This window comes from Ostrea edulis, chromosome 2, assembly GCF_947568905.1.
Source record: "Ostrea edulis chromosome 2, xbOstEdul1.1, whole genome shotgun sequence".
In the NCBI taxonomy this organism is placed as follows: domain Eukaryota; kingdom Metazoa; phylum Mollusca; class Bivalvia; order Ostreida; family Ostreidae; genus Ostrea; species Ostrea edulis.
Window position 1 is genome coordinate 94845436 of NC_079165.1, and position 20442 is coordinate 94865877.

Consider the following 20442-nt stretch of genomic DNA (forward strand, 5'->3'; position numbering starts at 1 on the left):
GACCTTCGAATTGAAAGAGGAAGATACGAATTTACAAAAACCAATTCTGGCCAGAAGATTTCTTTAGAAAGAAACAAAAGAATATGTGAAATATGTAACCTTAATTGTGTAGAAGACGAATTTCATTTCCTTACTGATTGTCCATTCTATGTTGAACAAATTTTTTATCTATCTTACAAATAAGGACAAATTTACTTGGTTGATGATTAATGAAGACAAACCAGTAATTGTCAAATTGAGTGAATATTTAGTGCAAACTTTCAGAAAAAGAAGTGATGCTTTAAAACTGCAAAAATCATTATAGTTTATTATTCATATGTTGGTATAATACTGATACTGTCCATTTACTTGTGTATATACATGAATAGCAATTCATATATGTATGTACTTGTTTCCACAACATGCTGCATCCACATCTATGTAACCTGTAGTTAATGTTGTAAACTTTCTTTTTTGAATTTCCTTCTTTATAAACTGTCTTACTGTTATGCCCTCTGAGCCCAAAATTGGAATAAACTTATCTGATCTTATACCATAAGCAGGTCATCTGTTAATACGATCATGTAATGTACTATGCATTACGTGTGCCTAAACGCAAGTTTGTTTGTTTTATCATATACAATGTACATGTAGCAAGAAACATAACTCTTGAAAGATTTGCAGACATACGAGCTGTGCAAAACAGTGTGTTTCGAGGTGCCGTGCTGCTGGCCCATGATTACTGGCAAGAAGATTCTACACCCTCCTAAACAAATGAGTGAAGTTGGCCAATGATTCCCTCTGAAGAGCATACTAAGAATATAGGAAATATTCAAGGAAATGTATTTTTGATTTTGAATTCCTATTCAAACCCAACAATAGTCAATTCTGAATCTGTACTACAATAGAGTGCTTGCATATCAATATGACTAATCATGGCCAGTGGCTTTTGATACTTAAAATTTCAAAGATTATATACATTTCAATATTAATTTTGATCCCCTATTGAAGCCCCATCCTACCCCCAGGCTTGAAGTACCTAAGAATGCTTACGTATTAATATGGATAGTCATAGCCCTTTTGCTCTTGAGAACAAGATTTTTAATGATGAGACCCCCCCATTTATCACCATGTAAACTTTTGACTCCCTATTAGGGTCCCATCCTACCTCCGGGGCCATGATTTGAACCTGAATCTGTTCTACCCGTGGATGCTTGCATATTCTTATGACTAATCAATCATGGAACTGTTGCTATAGAGAAAAAGATCTTAGAAGTTTCCCCCCATATAAAACGCTGTTCCATGTTGTGGTCTCAACCTACCAAACCGGGGCCATAATCTGAACAAACACTACCCGAGGATGCATGTTTATTGATATGACTAATCACGACCCTGTTGTTCTTGAGAGAAAGATTTTTTTCAAAATATCCCCCTTAAAACTTTAATTCCCTATTAAGGTCCCACCCAACTCCGGGACCATGATATAAATAAACTTGAATTTGCACTACTTGGAGATGTTTGCAAATGAATGACTAATCATGACACTGCTATTTTAAAGATTTTTTCCTAAATATTCCATGTAAAATTTTGATCACCTATTGTAACCCCATCCTACCCCCGGGGACCACGATATGAACAAACTTGAATCTGCACTACCTAGGGATGCGTGCATATTGATACATAACTAATCCGCTGACCTACAGAAAAAGATTTTAGAAAGTTTGCCTATATATTCCCTTGTAAAATTTTTATCCTCTATTGTAGCCCTACCCTACCCCCGGGGGTCATGATTTGAATAAACACATCTAATTAATTTTGTACTAACTGAGGATCCTTTCCAGTAAATTGTTGTTTCCTTTTTTGTTTGGCCCAGTGGTGGTTTTTTTTTTTTTTGGGGGGGGGGGGGACTTTTAAAAATAACCTCATAAAATTTTCACTATTTCTAAATCATCTCCCCTTAAAATAGAGCGTGGCTTTTCCTTTAAACAAAATTGAATCTCCCGTCTTCCAAGGATGCTTCGTGGGAAGTTGGGTTGAAAATCAAGCCATTGGTTCTGAGGAAGTCGAAAATGGTAAAAAGTTTACGGACGGACGCCGGGTAAAATGCGAGCTAAAAATCAAAGAATTTTAAACCAGTTTCTATTGTGATGTTATGATATTTTATACATCAAGAGTATCTCATGAACTTATTTTTAACAAAACATTAACCAGTTGCATAGGTATTAACATTCTCCCTCTCTCTCGGCTAATGGCGTCACTACGTTTACACTCACTATACATACAATTTGGATACGTCTTTTTTTCCAAACTGGTGTCATCATTTGAAGAATATTTAACGTATACTATATATAGTTAAGCTTGCATACACACATTTTGTAATGTACGATCCAATGGTTCCACAAAAAAAGAGTCCCCCTCCATTAATCCTTGAATGGGGGTGTGACCCTTCATTTGGACAAACGTACTGAATCCTCTTTATCCAATGATAATTTATGCCAAGTGGAACAGGCAACACGATGGCCAACAGACAGCATCAGTTAATTAAGTGAATTTCTACTCTCGCTTCAAGTGGGTTTAGATGAATCAGATTAAGAACTGGAGGACTTTCAACCATAACCATTTCACTTGACATCACGCCGCGCGCCGATGGTGATTAAGCCATCTTAAAGAAACAATTCTGTGGGTTTTTTTTTTTTTATTGTTTCAAATAAATCGACTGAATGTATAATTATAATAATTATACAAGTGTGAGGTTTTTTGCGGATCAAATTAAGCACATCGAATTGTTTTGAACATATTTTATTGAATAATCAAACGGATTGGAGTCCGAGACGAGTTCTTTAAACTTACTGGCTCTGTTAAATATTACAGATGATATGACATGCGCATTGAACAGAACAGATCACAAATAACATAGTTCATAGTCATTACTTAACAGGATTCATCTATAAAATGAACAGCAGCAAAAATACTGGTATTGGTTTGTAATGACAAATTTGTATTCCTCAGAATAGCAGGTTTGTATCTATGTTGATCAAATCAATTCTGAATAGTCGATTAAAAAGAATATTTCTAGCATATGTATAAATTTTTACAACCAAAACAGAAATTCACATGTGATACACATCTTCATTTTAGCCACAAAAAAACATAGAGGACCATTGATAATGTTAAGCTTGTACTCGTATCTTAGTTCAGTGTGAAATGATATTGGTATAACGTTTTCCAAATGAATACAGTGCCGAACTAGAACCATTAAGTTATGTATTTGTGAGATGAATTGATTGGGGTGATTGCCCTTGCTTCTACATTTAATAAATTCCAGTGTTTTACAGCATCTGGTACAAATGACTTTTTGAATAATTCTAGATTACATTCTTGGCACAATAAACTGATCTTTGTTTCGCGTGTTTGAAAATGCTTTTTAGGGGCGATATTGCGTAAATATTCAACTACATTTCCAATGTTGATTTTGAACATCGTAGTTATTTTTACAACATAATGCCTTGTTTTCAAAAGTTTCCCAGTCGGTTTCGAAGCACAGTGATTCTTTAGAAGCAAACATAGGAAGACGGGGTAACAACTCTATAGCTGCAGATAGTTGTACTTTTTCAGCGTCTTGTATAGAGCAGTCATCCCAAACAGTAGAAGCGTATTCAAGTGTAGGTCTAATAAATGAAGTGTACAATCTTGGAAAGATTTGCCCTGCCCATTCTAAATTTTGATTTTTTTCATCAACATACTTAGACTAGCTGAGGTTGTGTGACAATGTGGAATCAAATTACAGCATTGGCTATGTCTTCAAAACGGATCTCTTATCACAGGTCAATGCGAAACGTCATCATCATCTATCATTCTCACTGATTCATCACATATCATCGTATTTCATATCGTTAGACGATAAACACGGACAGCAAGATCGCAACAGACCTCCATGAGCAGCTTTTTTCCTCGTTATCTGGGCGTATTTCGAACTGTCCCAGTCGTAGATTTGTAGAAGCGAAGTCCGAGTGCCGCGTAGTGCCACGATCAAGCGATTATCTACGATAATGACATTCGTCGGTTTGACGTCCACGCCAAATTCGTAGGTGTTTTCCACGGGTGTTGTAAGGTACGCCCCTTCCGGGGAGAAAACTTGCACTCTAAAGTTATTGGCATCTGCAACGTAAATGTTATCAAACTCATCGACGAACACACCTTGTGGGTAGAAGAACTCGCCATTTTGTGAGCCTTGCTTGCCAAATATGTGAAGAATGGTGCCGTCAGTCTTGTGGATCTTCACCCGATGGTTCCCGCTATCGGACACAACAATATCACCCTTACTGTTGACAGAAACGTAATACGGCAACAGAAAATGGTTTGGACCACTCCCTCTAGAGCCGAACTTGATCGATGGTTTCTTTCGTTCTGTAAATATGTGAATGTTGTTGTGTTGTAAGCTAGATATTACAACTTTACCCATTCTTGAAACACAGATTCCGAAGGGATTTTCGTATTTGTAAAAAGAGCCATAGGACGCAATGACGTTGCCTGTATGTCCATATTCCCTCATAATAGACGACCCTGCACGACTAACCGTCAGTAAAATAGACCCCTGTGCAGTGACTGCAATATCACGGATTGAGCAATCACACACAAACCCTCCAAGGTGGTCTCCTGATTTAGAGTAGGTTAAAACTTTGTTCAGACTGCAGTCAACGACCAGTATGTCTCCAGTCAGTGGAGAGAAGGTTAGACCAGAAACGTGAACCAGACCATCTTGGTCTAAACCAAAGTGGCCGAACGTTCGAAGCAGTTTTGGGGACCCACATCTTGTGAATCTCGCGGAGTATTTGTCAGGTTGCAATAAGGGTATGGATAAGTTTTCACTCCCCTGAAGTTCGCTTCTTTCAAAACTTCCTGATACTGCAAATTCATTGGAATGTTGTACTGTATCTTGTAAGCTGAGAATAAAATGATTGTCAGGAAATCCAAGCACACCGTTAGGGGGGATGTACACAATCTGAAACAGTGAAATAAATACATACTGTATACATATGTATGCTCTTCTATAAGTTCTATATAGATCTTGTTATTCAAAAGAGAATGGTGAAAGATCAAATCAGAGACAAATATGTCTCTGATCATTAAATCTTATTCAAATTATGCATACTTTGTATCTAAGATTCTATAAACTGCGAATATCAGTCTTGTTTGTGAAGAAGTCAAAGCAGAGCAGATTCCATTCGTATAAAACAGATTCAATTTCTAAACTTAATATTAAAAAGTTGAAATTAGCTCTCCTTTACGTCACCGGATAAAGGATACATTTCAACGTGCACATTTCTCCGTATTAAATTGTCTTATCATGTGTAGCAAGATTTAAAGAGGCATTTTGTGTACCATAGTTTGTATTTTATTTTATTTATTAATTAATTAAATCAATGTAGATCTAGATCTAGTCAGTATATCGATGTCGTGTGGTACAACAAGAGATAGATTAACTCTTCGACAAGTTTCCACAATCCATTTCCTACTAAAAACTGATACACACACCCAGAAAGCTTAATAATATTTTTTAATCAACATAATAACATACCTGTCGGCAAATTGGACAAGGGAAATGTCCAAGAGATTCGAATCTACTGACGACGTAATCCCTGAGGCAGTCCTCACAGAACGTGTGCAGACAGGACAAAGCCTTAGGTCTTTTGAAATGTTCCATACATATTGAACACGACAAGAACGACTCCTCTATCTGTCCCGCAACTGAAGATCTTGCCATTGTTTCCCCCTTCTGTTTACATGTATGTACATTGAACAATTCCTGTCATAAGCACATGATCAGTCAAGCTATATTTAGAAAGGTGCGTTTAGTTTCCAAGTAAATTTTGAGGTGAATGCGAAAGATTTATAGAGACAGTAAGTCAGATTTGATGATTTGTATCACATAATTATAATTTTCATTATATTCTTTTTGAATTTTTCTATATATATATATTAGATAATTGTATGGTTCTTATCACAATCCATATATGGTTTTGTGCTACATTAATTTCAATATTATCCGTATACGTTTGTTGTTCTTTCACACACGTGTTCAACCGGAGTGAAGTCCAATAGCCGGAATGATAGGGTAAAACCCAGAATGACGTTTAAAATGATCGGAATGAAATTTGCATTGATTGTATTGTATTTTGTAAACATCCGAGTATTTTGAATAAATGAATCATTAAATTGTTTGATTGTGAAATATCCGGCGATAAAAAAATAGCTTTGGTTTCTGAGTTTTAGACCTAGTTGTTCTGAGGAAATTCAAACCATGAAAAGTTGGACAACTTGATGAACATGACTTTTATATACATATCATATATATCATTTCATCAAAATGATTTAGAAATATATAAATACATGTATCATCCTGATCATTTTGAAAAGGCGTCAGTCCGGTTTTATTTTGTCATTCCGGTTATTAGGTGTCGCTCCTGTTATTCTGTGCGCCGTGTTGAACGTCTTCTGGTATGTTGAGTAAAGTTGCCAATTTTAGGTATTTTAAAGATTCATCTGCATATATTATTGTAACACCGTGTACTTATTAAAGTTGCATCAGTGTTAATGATAAAATGTAAGTGAAAAGGACACAAATTATAAACAAAACAAACAAATGACATTTAGCCTGCTGTCAGTACATTGCATCATACATGAAGTAGCTGTCGCATATTCTCTTTAGAGAAGTCGAGAGGCATAGCCTTCATCGACTTCTCTTCGCAAGCATTCATATTTTGATTCTGGAAAACGTGTAAATGCCGGAGTCGGTGACCAGGTGACGGTTTATGCTTCGACCGACGTTTCGACTCAAATGTGCCTGGATTTACGCAATAGACAACTTGTTTTCAAACATTTAGCAGTAATGCACAAAACCGTCACAAGGAAATAACACTTACTTGCTTTTAATCCATTTTCAACATGTCCCCTGTCCCAGGTTTAAATCACAACTCTGTTTACTTTCTATTAACTGGTCCCCTATTTTGACAACTTCCAAGACCAGTTAACGTAAACCCGGGACAGGGGACATGTTGAAAATAGATTAAAAGCAAGTAAGTGTTGATTTCATTGTGACGGTTTTGTACATTACTGCTAAATGTTTGAAAACAAGTTGTCTATTGCGTAAATCCAGGCACATCTGAGTCGAAACGTCAGTCGAAGCATAAAACGTCACCGACTCTGGCATTTACACGTTTTCCAGAATCAAAATATGAATGCTTGCGAAGAGAAGTCGATGAAGGCTATGCCTCTCGACTTCTCTAAAGAGAATAGCTGTCGCACTGTACGTGTCTTTCAGTTTCAGAATGGCATCTGCATCAGTTCTTTCTCGATTGAACCAACGTGCAAAGCAGGCGGAGTCGATGATAACAGATTTAAAGCAACAGATAGCAATTCTTAGACAGAATGCAGGTTTGTGTTAGGCCAAATAAAATTATATCTCTGTTTCCTGTTACATGTCAGAAAAAAATTGATCTAGGTAGGTAGTTTTTTTTTTGTTTTTGTTTTTTTTTTTGAATGAAGGTGTGTTGTACGAATTGTAGACACACAGTCCTCTACAAGTGCTAAAATAATTAATACTGGTTTTTGTTTTCTTTTAATAAACAATCATTACAGTTTGTAATTCATTTATAAACATTAAAGGTCACTTTAGATCAACAATAACATCCAAAAGTCACTCCAAACTGCCATACAATCTGGCCACGACAGGCTTTTTGCCATCATTTTCACATTCATTACATAGAGGCAGGACGGTCTTGTACAGTTTTTTAAGTTCTGTTTTGGGGTCTGCCTCAGTGCAGCCACAATGAGCACAGACATCAACTGGTCCTAAGGCAGCAGTGTAGTAGGGTAGTTCAATACGCAAGTTCCGAGTTACCCAAAAGTTATTTCCCTTAGTCGAACTCTTTCGCATTTTATGACGTATGGTGGGTACACAATGTATACATTATATCGTAGACTGGCACTGTACATAACAAATACGTACGATTAATGTAATGAAAGCGTAACTTTTGTTTATATCAATCACTGGTATGCATATTCTGGCCATATCAAGCATAATTTGTTTGAATAAGATCATCAAATTGGCTATTAAATCATTATTCGTTTCCTCTTCTACATGAGTGACCCTTCTATCAAAGAAATATGGCAATTAACAATATTTGTTTGAGCCATTTTGTTATCCTATATTCATAAACTCACTAAAGTTGCCTTTCCCCTGAGAGCTCTAGTTTCTTAAAGTAAAACCATTGAATGCAAGCAGGATTATATATAAACATACATGTATGTAATTCATATGAACATGGGGGTTGGGTTGTACTGGAAGCAGAAGTAGACAAAGTTTTGCCATTAAAAATAGCCACAACAGAAAGAACACCATCTTTAATTATGGTGTGAATGAGAATCACACACACACACAGATATATATATATATACACACACACACACACACACACACAGATATATATATATATACACACACACACACACACACACACACACACACACACATACATATATATATATATATAAAGCACAAACAAACAATTATAACACCCAACCTTACGTTTACCCCTAGGATCTAAGCGATACATGTGATAATCAGTTAATTAATATGTAAAGCACTAAATAATCACAACTGGGTACTGAAAATTTTCGCCACAGCCTGGGGTCAAACCAGCGACCTGCGGCACCCACCGCCTAGCAAGACTGTCAAACCAGTGCGTAAGTCCACTCGGCCACAACGACTTCCCAGTCGTGTGTATATATATATATATATATATATATATATATATATATATATATATAAAAGCACTAAAGTTCCAACAACACCAGCAAGGTCAAATACAAAAAATTATTCAAAGCACTAAAATGACCAACGACACGAACAACCAGATTCTCAAATTTTCGGGACGACCCGTCCCTTCTTCAGGACAAAAAGAATTACATAATGTGGCCAATATCAACAGAGAATAATAACAAAAACTACATATAAATACATCTAGCACTACAACTTGTATTGCATTTCTTCATTTGTAAGAATAATTTCAGTCTTGTTTCAGGGTTGTACTAAATGAAATTGCTGCTTCCAGTACAACCCTAATTGATGTATTTATATATATATATTGATGATTTTGTAATTTTATGAAAGGATCTAACTTAATTTTAGCTATCACTATATCAAACCCTGAAGAAGAGCGTCTGAGAGTCGAAAACCAGAAACTACGAAGTGACGTAGAGGAACTGAAGTCTCAGTTGATTCTGACTGAGATAAGGAATGGAGGTACTACACCATGCACACCACACACAGTTGACCATACTTGTATTGAAGTCACTTGTATTGAGTTTGGGGTTGCATTGACAAATTTAATGCTTGACAATTTATCTCTCTTTCTTTAATAAACATATTGGTTAATTTGAAGTTGAATTATTGCACATTAAAATTGAAGCAGTAGACAGATCTCTATGGTGATGATAGTAACAATACTTTATTTAAGGAAGTTAGCTTGATTAGTGTTGTATACTAGTCTTCCTTGAGGTCCTCTGTAATAATACATGTATACAAAAATATAAATACAATGAAAAGTAAATAAATAAAACATACAGACATGTTGAGCAAGCTTAAGATAATTGTATAAGATAATTGTATAAGATAATTGTATAAAATAATTGTGTAAGATAATTGTATAAAATGAAAATTGACAATCAAGCATTTGACATTTTGTTTAAAACTAGATGTTGAAGGTGAATTTTGTAAAAATATTGAATGCAAGTTCATTGCAAAGGTTTACAGCAGAGTCCATATTGACTCCATAATGAAGGAATTTTATAACAAACTAACTTCTTTTGATTAAATACAGGTGTAAATTAAAGATCTTAATTTAATCTAGATTGTAAACTATAACTGTGAGATGAGTGATAAATGAATATCCCTATCAGAAAAAACTGGGAGTCCTGTCAGCAAAACTTTTATATAATAACTTGTATTTGTGATTTTGTACTTGTTCAAATATAGTCATCTAACCCAAGTTTCACAAATAGTAGTAAAGAGGGAGCATCACTTCTGGAGTTTTAAAATGTGGCTTAAATCTGAAAAATAAGGGCTCCCCAAGACTGACCGGTAAACATTTACTTTATACTTGGTAATGTACAAGCATAAAAAAAAAATTATGGTAGAAAGAGTAGAAATATCCTAGTTTTTCATAAAAGATGTAATTTTGAAGCAACATTGAGCCTATTGTGAATAGTGAAATAAAGTTCACTTACCAGATGAACCCCAAGAATTTCTCAGTTCAAACACTTTGAATAGAATGATCATAAATTTAAATATTGAACACTTGTAATTTACTGTAGATTTTCTTAGATGCATACCCATGAGCGTGCATCTTGTTTAAGATGGATTCAGAATAATCTGGTTCTGTCAACACCAAGTTTCAACTTCACAAAGAATATATGATACTTTTCTGTCATTGGCTTGTAAAGTTTCATTATCAGCAATGAATTGTTTTCTTAACAATTAATATATTGTACTCATTATGGCCATCAAGTTCATAATTGCTTACAAGTAAACATGGACTGTATTGATATACTTTATACATGTATACATGGCACTGAAGTCCTCAACAATGAGAGTGCTTTATTGCATTAATGCTCACTCGGACATGGAATGTCTGTTTTTAAGATCTTATGTGAAAGACCTGTGATTTTCAGGAAATAAAAAACACCTTAACATCTAGGCCTCTGTGTACATGATGGCCAGCATTTATTGAAAGATTAATAAAATGCTCAGATATAATATACAAAAGAATATATGAAAAATGAAAATGAAAGTAAGACGGATGCTTTGCTGAAAAAAAATTTGCCAAAATTGTTATCAGATAACTAATCAGAAAACATTGAAAACATTAAAAATCATAAACCACATATTACAGGTATTTATTACTATTTATATGATGGACATGCAAGTTACTGAGAATACTACATACGTAGCCGTGATTCCTGTAGACATTTGCCTTCAGTTGTATTGAATTTTGGATATATACATGTATTGAATGTTACTGTTGTCGCCTGATATTCAATATCTGTATATCACATAATCACAGCTACAGGAGATTGATTAGAAATTTTGTCTTAATCTTCTTCATGTCATTCACATATGAAACCATATTTTCAGTGAAACAAATTCCCCTACCTACCAACAGAACTGTGGCCAAAGCAGAGCCCCCTAAAAAAGAACCCACAAATCAGCCAGAGATCAAACAAGCACCTGCTGCAGCCAACAATAAAGATCAGAAACCAGAGAAGTCTAACAAAAAAGAGAAGAAAGTTAAGCAGTCTGCAGCTGATGGAGGTAAGCAATGTTTTTCATTTTAGAGAAAACAGATTTTCCTTTCAGTCTAATGTCCTGTTTGGTAATTACTAATTAATGTAAAGATCCATGAAAATCTCTTAACTATTAATATCAAGTTTATCTGGAAATGTATAATCTAAATCATTTTTTTTCCAGTTTGTTTTGATTTTTTGACTTTATTGTAGAATAATCTACATTTTAAAAAACTAAATTCTTTCTCTTTTCAAGAGCCAAAAGCCAAAAAAGGAAAAAATGAACCTAAAACAGAGGAGAAGATGGATGTCTCACGCTTGGACTTCAGAGTTGGAAAAATAATAGATGTCAAGAAGCACCCTGATGCTGACACTCTTTATGTAGAGGAAGTGGATATGGGAGAGGGGCGAAACCGTACAGTGGTGTCTGGCCTGGTCAATCATGTTCCACTAGAGCAGGTAAGACACACAGAACTATAAAGTGGTGTCTAACCTAGTCATACACACAGAATACGCAACTTCAAAGATATCAGCTCTTCTGTGATGGAGGTACGTTCAGTATTCTGTTGAACGCTTGGGTGGGTACAAGATGTATACATATATTATAGACTAGCTATGTAAATAAGGATAAAGTTATGAAAGCGTAAATTTTGTTTATATCAGCCGTTGATTTACATTAAACTGACCATATTAAGAAAAATATTTGTTTGAATTTGGCCATTAAATCAAATATGAAATTGTTTTTTTTATTTCCCCTTCTGCACGAGTGATACTTTAATGAAAGAAAGATGGTGATTATTGATTTTTAGGTCACCTGAATCATTCAGGTGACCTATTGCTATCTGTTTTTGTCCGTCGTCGTGCGTTAACATTTGAACATTTTCAGCTTCTTCTCTGAAACCCTTGAACCAATTTCAACCAATTTTGGCATATAGCATCTGTGGGTGGAGGGGAACAAAACTTGTGAAATTCGTGGTCCCTGCCCCCCTGGGGCCTGAGGGGTGGGGCAAAAACCATCAAAATGAGTGTAATTTTAAAAAATCTTCTTCTTTACTCCTGGACATCAAGAAGCCAAACTGTGGGCATAATTATAATGAGCGTTGAGCCCTCTACCAAAATTGTGAAATTCATGGCCCCTGGGGCAGGGGTTCTTGTGTTAGGGTGGGGCTCTATTGGTCATATAGTGAAAATGTAGAAATTCTTTGAAAATCTTCTTATATTGGTTTTATCTAAGGAGTAAATAACCCTTTTCTTTATGATGTCTCAGACCTAGGTTTTTTAAAAAGGAGTATTGATTGAACATAAAAATGACACATGTACTTCATGACCACATAGCTATTCAATGTTTCTTCCATCCAAAAGTAAAATTCTTATATTTAAACACAAACCTAATTCAAACATTGGAAGGTTGTTACATGATACTCAGGTGACCTATAAGGCCCCTGGGCCTCTTGTTTGTTTGAGCTATTTTATTATCAATTACTCATAAACTTACTATTGTGTGTCCCAGCAGTTTGGGTCGTTGCATGATCTCTGATAGTCATACTTTAGGCAAAATATGAAAGCAGCAATTAGCATTTGTACCCACCGCATTTGAACGAAAGTATGTTTTGTGTCTCACTGTGGGTAAGAGTTCCACAAAGCGATGTGTAACCCACTGATTGTACATATTGCTACAGCTTGTAATGGAAATTTTCAGTCTGTTTCTGTGATAATATTAATTTGTGAAATTGAAGCCCTTCAAGGGCTACATGTATGATGTAGTAATCAAAGAGTTAAGAGAATTTTTATATTTGCAGATGCAAAACAAAGTAGCAGTGTTTATGTGCAATTTAAAACCTGCTAAAATGAGAGGAATTCTGTCAGAGGCCATGATCATGTGTGCTAGCACTCCAGAAAAAGTAGAAATTCTAAATATACCTCCAGGAGCTGCCATTGGTGATAAAGTTACTTGCAAAGCCTATCCTGGTATGTTGAGATCTATCTTCTTTGGAAATGTACAAAGTATTTGAAAGTTTTGAAATCAAAAATACAAATACATTTGTGTGATTGTATATTCTTGAAGATATTATGTAGTGATTTTTCAGATGCACTCTGTGTAATACCATGACTAAATCACATACACTGTCAGATTCAGTGTATGAAAATCATGCGTTTGCAATTTTTGTAACCAAGGTGGGGTAGGGGAGGTTGATGTGTACTGGAATCAGGACAACTGTCTGTCTGTAGAAGGATTGGTTTCTGGGCCTTTGGTGATTTTCTTTCCCACCCAGAGTCACCATACTACACACTAACTCGCGATGAATTAAAGATAATCCTTGTCGGTTTTGGTTTCAAAAGGTACAAGGTCAAGCACACTGGACACTGATATTATACAATTATTGACGTATGATGAGGTCTACTTGTTATTATATGGATCTGGTCAAGTATTGGGTGGCCGAGGGCCCGAGGTGGTAGTCCGAGGTCAACTAATATCTGACAAGGTCTGTATAGTTACAAGTAGACTGAATTAAAAGTTCATATCTGCTTCATTAAATAATCAAGAATTTTACAACAGTTTTCACAATATATATATTTATATATATATATATATATATATATATATATATATATATATATATATTTATATATTTTTATTCCTTCAACAAATAAAAACATGTTTATTATACTACATTATGACAATATTTCAACAGTCAAAACCTAAAACTTGTAACAGTAATAAAATATATTCTCATTTACATGGTAGTTGATATTGTTTTGACCATAATTGGTAATGCTTAGTAAAGCCATTAACAACACTGAATTTTAATTACTGATACATATATATTATTACTACAGTAACTTGATCCGAAGAGTCGAATCTCATCGAGTTGACAGGAGCAGGTCATCAGATCACACGAGTTCTAGGCCTTAAGTAATTTCTTTTTTTCGGTCCACCTAGAGTTAACAAACTTCACACATTGACTAGTCATAGAATGAGGGTGATCCCTATTGATTTCTAGGTCGACTGTAAAGGTCACAAGACTGTACTCTGATGTAGGAAAACAAGTCTCCAGACTATAGATAATTTCTATTTTTCACTTGGAGTCTTTATACTTCAAACACAGAGTCACCATATGAATAGGGAAATCACTTCATACAAAGCTGTCATGGGATAAGTGTTTCTTTGTTAATTTGGAGGTCAAAAGGTCAATCAAACAGGACATTGCTGTAGAAAATTGGTCTAGGAACCTTTATGTTTTCTCTTTCCACTTGAAGTCACCAAACTTCACACACAGATTTGTCATGGGATGAAGAAGACCTCCATCTACATGTACTTTAGGTTCAAAAGGTGTTAAAGGTAAAGTAAACAGGACTCTTAGAAGATAGAAAAATGGTCTCCGGGTCAAAGTGGTTTCCTCTTTCACCAAGGTTCACAATACAAACATGATCACAAGTGTTTTCCCCTACCCCCCAGGGTTTACAATACATAGCTGTGAAAGAAGCTTACTACCTTGATCTCTGTCCCATTTCAATTGTGTTTGGTAGGGTGTTTGTCATTCCAACCAGGACACTATATATATATACATTTGGTTTTACAGGAGCCCCAGATGTACAGCTCCAACCAAAGAAGAAAGTCTGGGAAACACTGGCACCAGATCTGAAAGTAAACAAAGAGAAAGTGGCCACCTTTAGAGGGGATCCACTTGTGATTGAGGGGAAGGGTGCCTTAACTGCACCCAGTCTAAAAGATGTACAAATCAAATAAAACTTGGAAACTGACTATACATTTCTCTCTCCCCCCCCCCCCCCCCCCCCCCCCTTTTTATGCCCCCCTTTGAAAAAGAGGGGGTATATTGTTTTGCAACTGTCGGTCGGTCGGTCTGTAGACCACATGTTGTCCGCTCGATATCTTGAGAACCTTTCACTTGATGATAATGATATTTCATATGTGGGTTGGTTATGAGTAGAAGAGGACCCCTATTGTTTTTCAGGTCAAAAGGTCAAGGGTCAATCTACTCTGGACATAGGAATATAATGTCCGCTCAATGTCTTGAGAACCCTTTGCTTGAAAAACATCAAACTTAGCACACTGGTACATCCTAAGAAGTAGATGACTCCTATTGATTTTGGGGTCATATGGTCAAGGGTCAAACTGGGCATAGGAATATACTGACCATTTAAGTTCTAGAGAACCCTTTGCTTGACAGACATCAAACTTGGTACACCAGTACATCTTCAGGAGAAGATGACCCCTATTGATTTTGAGGTCACATGGTCAAGGGTCAAACAGGACATTAGAATATACTGTCCGCTCAATATCTTGAGAACGCTTTGCTTGACAGACATCAAACTTGGTATACTGGTACATCTTCAGGAGAAGATGACCCCTATTGATTTTGAGGTCACATGGTCAAGGGTCAAACTGGACTTAATAATATAATGTCCGCTCAATATCTTGAGAACCCTTTGCTTGACAGACATCAAACTTAGTACACTGGTATATCTTCAGGAGAAGATGACTCCTATTGATTTTGAGGTCACATGATCAAGGGTCAAACTAGACATGGAAATATACTGTCCGCTCAATATCTTGAGATCCCTTTGCTTGACAGACATCAAACTTGATACACTGGTACGTCTTAAGGAGAAGATGACCCCTATTGATTTTGAGGTCACATGGTCAAAGGTCAAGAGTAAAACTGGACATAGGAATATACTGTCCGCTCAATATCTTGAGAACCCTTTGCTTGACAGACATCAAACTTGGTACACTGGTACGTCTTCAGGAGAAGATGACCCCTATTGATTTTGAGGTCACATGGTCAAGGGTCAAACTGGACATAGGAATATACTGTCCGTTCAATATCTTGAGAACCCTTTGCTTGACAGACATCAAACTTGGTACACTGGTACATCTTCAGGAGAAGATGATCCCTATTGATTTTGATGTCACATGTTTAAAGGTCAAGGGTCAACCTGGACATTGGAATATACTGTCCGCTCAATATCTTGAGAACCCTTTCCTTGACAGACATCAAAATTAGTACAGTGATGTATATTCAGGAGGAGATGACTCATATTGATTTTGAGGTCACATGATCAAAGGTCAAACTGAACATAGTAATATACTGTCCACTCCATATCTTGATAACCCTTTTGCTTGACAGATATCAAACTTAGTACACTGGTACATCTTCAGGAGAAGATGACCCATATTGATTTTGAGGTCAAAAGTCAATTGTTGCACTGGACATAGTAATATATTGTCTCCTATATTTTAAGAATTATTTGCTTGATTGACACCAAACTTGGTACACTGGTACATCATAAGGAGTAGATGACCCCTATTGATATTTAGGTCACATGGTCAATTCACTCTTGACATAGGAAGATATTGTCTGCTCAATATTTTGAATTGATGGATGATACTACTATCAATTAAATGATGTGTGTGTATAACCCTTTTCAATTTTGCTCCATGGGGGGCATATGTGTTTTACAAACATCTCTTGTTTTGTTTTTTATTTATGTACACTTGCTAAAAAAAAATTTTCACTGGAAAGTCTCAAATAATGTCTACATTGTAATGTAATGCATTTCCCTAATTTCTAGAAGAGTTCCAAAAAATATATATATAAAACCCACACAATACATGAAACTAAAAATTGAAAATTTTGAAATTACTGCTACATTAATTGAATGTAGTCTAGTGTGCATTAGTTTAATTGTTGATATTATCAATTCATTTGAAGAGAGCAACTATATCATTAATTATTCGAGGAAATCTTTAATTGAATTGTGTGCACCAAATGAATTGATGGTATCTTCAAATAAAGATATCTTCAATTATTTGAGGATGTTAATTTGGCGCTCCATTGACTTGAAAATGAATTTGTTATGTCGTTAGAAGTATGTATTCAAAAAGTTAGAGAGAAAATGGTATCGCATATTCTAGGACATCCTTTACTTCCATCACCATCTTTCAACACTTCTAAACGCATGACCCGTGCTGCCTAGTTTGTAATCCGGCTTCACTTGATTCGCGGAACAATCTGAATTAGGGGTTCCTGAACAATCCAATCGAGCGTGCCCCATTTGTCTTTATAAGAACACCTTTCTGCTAATACAGTGATTTCAAAAGACTATTGCCGTATCTGACCTGTTCATGCCATGACTGCATACTAAGCCACCAAACTTGGTAGAGCGGATTACTTGGAAGTAATTGTGAAATTTTTATATCACTGCTATGGATTGTGATTGTTTGCACATGACAAGCTGACTTACTACATCCCTGTCATGCCATGTCCCAGACTGGAAAATGATCATTTAGTGGTTTTAGCTATCATGTCTGGCAGACTATGGCGTGTAAAGCGTTTGAAGATAAAAAAAAAAAAATATGATTTATATGCAAAAATCTTGATTTAATATTCGAATATCTATATATATGTGTGTGTGTGTGTATATATATATATATATATATACACTATATATATATTCGAATATATATATATATATATATCCCTACAACACATGGGATGACTACACCGTCAACAAATATATATATATATATACACTGTATATACATATATATATTCGAATATATATATATATATATCCCTACAACACATGGGATGACTACACCGTCAACAAATAAGGAACCAAAATACCAATTTCATGTACCCAATCAATAAACACATTCGAAATTGTGCCAAAAATATCGGTACAAAAGGTACCATTTTCCCTTTTACAAATTCTTGAGAGATACTACGGAAACGGAACGTCAAACTACAGAAAAGTTTTTTATTCGAGGATACAAACCTGCATTAAACGCTCCATAAAATGCAGAACTTTTTATAATTTAGAAACATTTTCACACACCATAAAACTTTTATTTGATTGTTGACACATCGGTCAGAAGTCAACTGCTATGTAAACAAACTTGTCTGTCATATATAACTTGTCATTATTATTACATATTGGCCTAAATTTGAAGCCCTTCATCGGTCTTTGTGACGTCTCCATGTGAGTGATAAATTTACGAGAGGGAGGTTAAACAAGATACAATCTTGGCCTCATTGCTTAAGATATGATCCAGACACGATTTAGGCCAATGCTCGGCGCTTACGGTCATTGAGCAGTGAGGGTTCTTTAGTGTGCCACACCTACTGTGAAACGGGACATCCGTTTTTAAGGTCATCTCCGAGGACCCGTGACGTTCACACCTGATGCCGAGCGTTTGGCGATGGAACTGTCACTACCTGTTTTAACGACTTCGGTCTGTCGCGGCCAGGATTCGAACCTCAACCTTCCGCATGCGGAGCGAACGCTCTACCTCTAGACCACCGTGGTGGTTAGTAAGGCCAAGGACCATTAAACTTGGACAGCTAATCCTTGTAATCTATTGCGCAAAACACGCGTTTACGGCGTCGTGTGTGGTAGTATCCACAAATATCTGGATGATGGAGACTCGTGTGCAGACAGATTATCGTAACGTACGTTATCTGGAGACTCGTGTGCAGACATTAATTATCGTGACGTACGTTATCCGTCTGCACACCGTTTTGTGTTATCAACTCATTATATGAAAACAATCATTCAATGTAATGTTTACTCACAAATATGAAGGTCTTAAAATTTGTGAAAGATTTTGTTTGATTAAAACTGGTCTGTGTGTTTATTGATGAGACAACTGGCATTGAATTTGACCTTTCTTCTCTAAGAACAAGACCTGCACAAATCTTAGGAGCAGCTTCTACATGAGAAGAAAAGGTCTCTTGCCGTGGCCTTCAACTCAAAATTTAGATATATCGACGAAGTTTTATCAATCGACAATAATCATTTTTATTTATATGTCGATTCGTTATCCATGTGAACTCGAGATAAAAGACATCACAGAGTCCTCCACATCTGCTTTGTACGTAGATATTTTAATGAAAGTGGATATTAAGGGCAAACTAACAACTCAACTTTATGACAAAAGGGATGATTTCAGCTTCTCTATTGTCAACTTCCAATATTTTTGAAACAATATTTTATTATCACCTGATTATGGTGTTTATATCTCAGTCTCAACTGATTCGATAAGCAAGAGCTTGTTCGGCTTATAAAAGGCTACTGACAAACAAGTTGATATTACAGGGGTTTCAACAGTCTCGTTAAAGTCAACATTTTGCAAATGCTATGGTCTTTATAATGATCTAATTTGCCAATTCAACCTATCATTGGGTCAAATGCTGTCTGAGTTAGGTGTTCATACCAACTGCTAGGCCGTTCTTGGCACACTGATTTTGACTACGGATGACTCCGTTTACCTTATCAAGACAGGGCTCATGGTGGGTGTGACCGGTGTTGTATAGCAGCCTTTCCCCCATAGTAGCTTTACCCCCAGGAAAAATGGCTATATACACTGTAGTAGCCTTTCCCCCTAGGGGGAAAGTTTACTATATAGTAGATCTTCCCCCATAGCAGGGTTTCCCCCTCACGTTTTTGGTTTTGATTTTAGAAAACAAATTATGGAAAGTCAATCAGGCTTTGTACAACAAATATTGATATTGTATAGATCTGAGTATAGAAGAGTGTATAGTGTTTGTTGCCGATAGTTTGAATGTAGATACATGTATTTTCATAGAGATACATTTTAGAGATATAGTTAACGGTATTACTGAGAAAGTATAAAACATGCGAAATTATATATAAATTCATAAAAAGCATTTTGTGGAAAACAAAGAGTAAGCCTACTTGCAATGTATCAGAATAAATCTTTATGTTCAATGATGTTATGCAGTCTCAATTGTATCGATATCTTGAATTAACAAGAGGCCGTTAGGCCTTGACGGTCACCTGAGCCCATGCATAGACCTGTTTGAAAGGTTCTTATATGCACAATCCCCCAAAGCCTTTACAATTGAAACATTTGGTAGACTGCATTATATAACCTCTTTACAAAAGCATTCAGTGTTCAATAGCTCAATATATTTTGGCAGATTTATTGACGGAATTTCAGACACCACCACCCCTTCCAGCAAAGTCTTTCCCCAAAAGTATTACTCGGGTAGGCATCATCTTGATCACCTCATCTTTCATCTTTTTATTTATCTAGTTTTCATATAACATCAAAAGAACTAGACATAAGGTTTT

The 20442-nt window shown here is 35.8% G+C and overlaps 2 protein-coding genes across 4 annotated transcripts; one reads left to right on the forward strand and one right to left on the reverse strand.

Annotated features, from left to right (window-relative positions):
• Nucleotides 1-2762: 2762 nt before the first annotated feature.
• On the reverse strand, nucleotides 2763-5814 carry LOC125682562 (tripartite motif-containing protein 2-like). Its single transcript, XM_048923208.2, has 2 exons — nucleotides 5558-5814; nucleotides 2763-4981 (listed from the first exon to the last, which is right to left on the reverse strand). The coding sequence occupies exons 1-2, from the start codon at nucleotides 5741-5743 to the stop codon at nucleotides 3848-3850; spliced, it is 1320 nt and encodes a 439-aa protein (XP_048779165.1). The 5' UTR covers nucleotides 5744-5814; the 3' UTR covers nucleotides 2763-3847.
• A 47-nt stretch (nucleotides 5815-5861) lies between these two features.
• LOC125682567 (aminoacyl tRNA synthase complex-interacting multifunctional protein 1-like) lies at nucleotides 5862-15085 on the forward strand. 3 transcript variants are annotated; one of them, XM_056155603.1, is made up of 7 exons: nucleotides 5862-5880; nucleotides 7301-7413; nucleotides 9170-9283; nucleotides 11174-11350; nucleotides 11579-11781; nucleotides 13122-13290; nucleotides 14904-15085. In XM_056155603.1, exons 2-7 carry the CDS (start codon nucleotides 7308-7310, stop codon nucleotides 15068-15070), a joined length of 936 nt encoding a protein of 311 aa, XP_056011578.1. In that variant the 5' UTR covers nucleotides 5862-5880; nucleotides 7301-7307; the 3' UTR covers nucleotides 15071-15085. The 3 variants fall into 3 exon arrangements, with proteins under 3 accessions (XP_056011578.1, XP_048779171.2, XP_048779172.2); XM_048923214.2 differs by lacking the exon at nucleotides 5862-5880 and adding an exon at nucleotides 6198-6505; XM_048923215.2 differs by lacking the exon at nucleotides 5862-5880 and adding an exon at nucleotides 6350-6477.
• Nucleotides 15086-20442: the final 5357 nt, after the last annotated feature.

Excerpts from the sequence above, each read along its gene's own strand:
- LOC125682567 (XM_048923214.2), top strand. The coding sequence starts at position 6,480 with ATGTTGAGTAAAGTTGCCAATTTTAG. Across the intron at positions 11,351-11,578 it reads GCAGTCTGCAGCTGATGGAG|AGCCAAAAGCCAAAAAAGGA; the intron begins GTAAGCAATGTT and ends TCTCTTTTCAAG. Across the intron at positions 13,291-14,903 it reads TACTTGCAAAGCCTATCCTG|GAGCCCCAGATGTACAGCTC; the intron begins GTATGTTGAGAT and ends TTGGTTTTACAG.
- LOC125682562 (XM_048923208.2), bottom strand. The coding sequence starts at position 5,743 with ATGGCAAGATCTTCAGTTGCGGGACAGATAGAGGAGTCGTTCTTGTCG. Across the intron at positions 4,982-5,557 it reads CTTGTCCAATTTGCCGACAG|ATTGTGTACATCCCCCCTAA; the intron begins GTATGTTATTAT and ends TCACTGTTTCAG.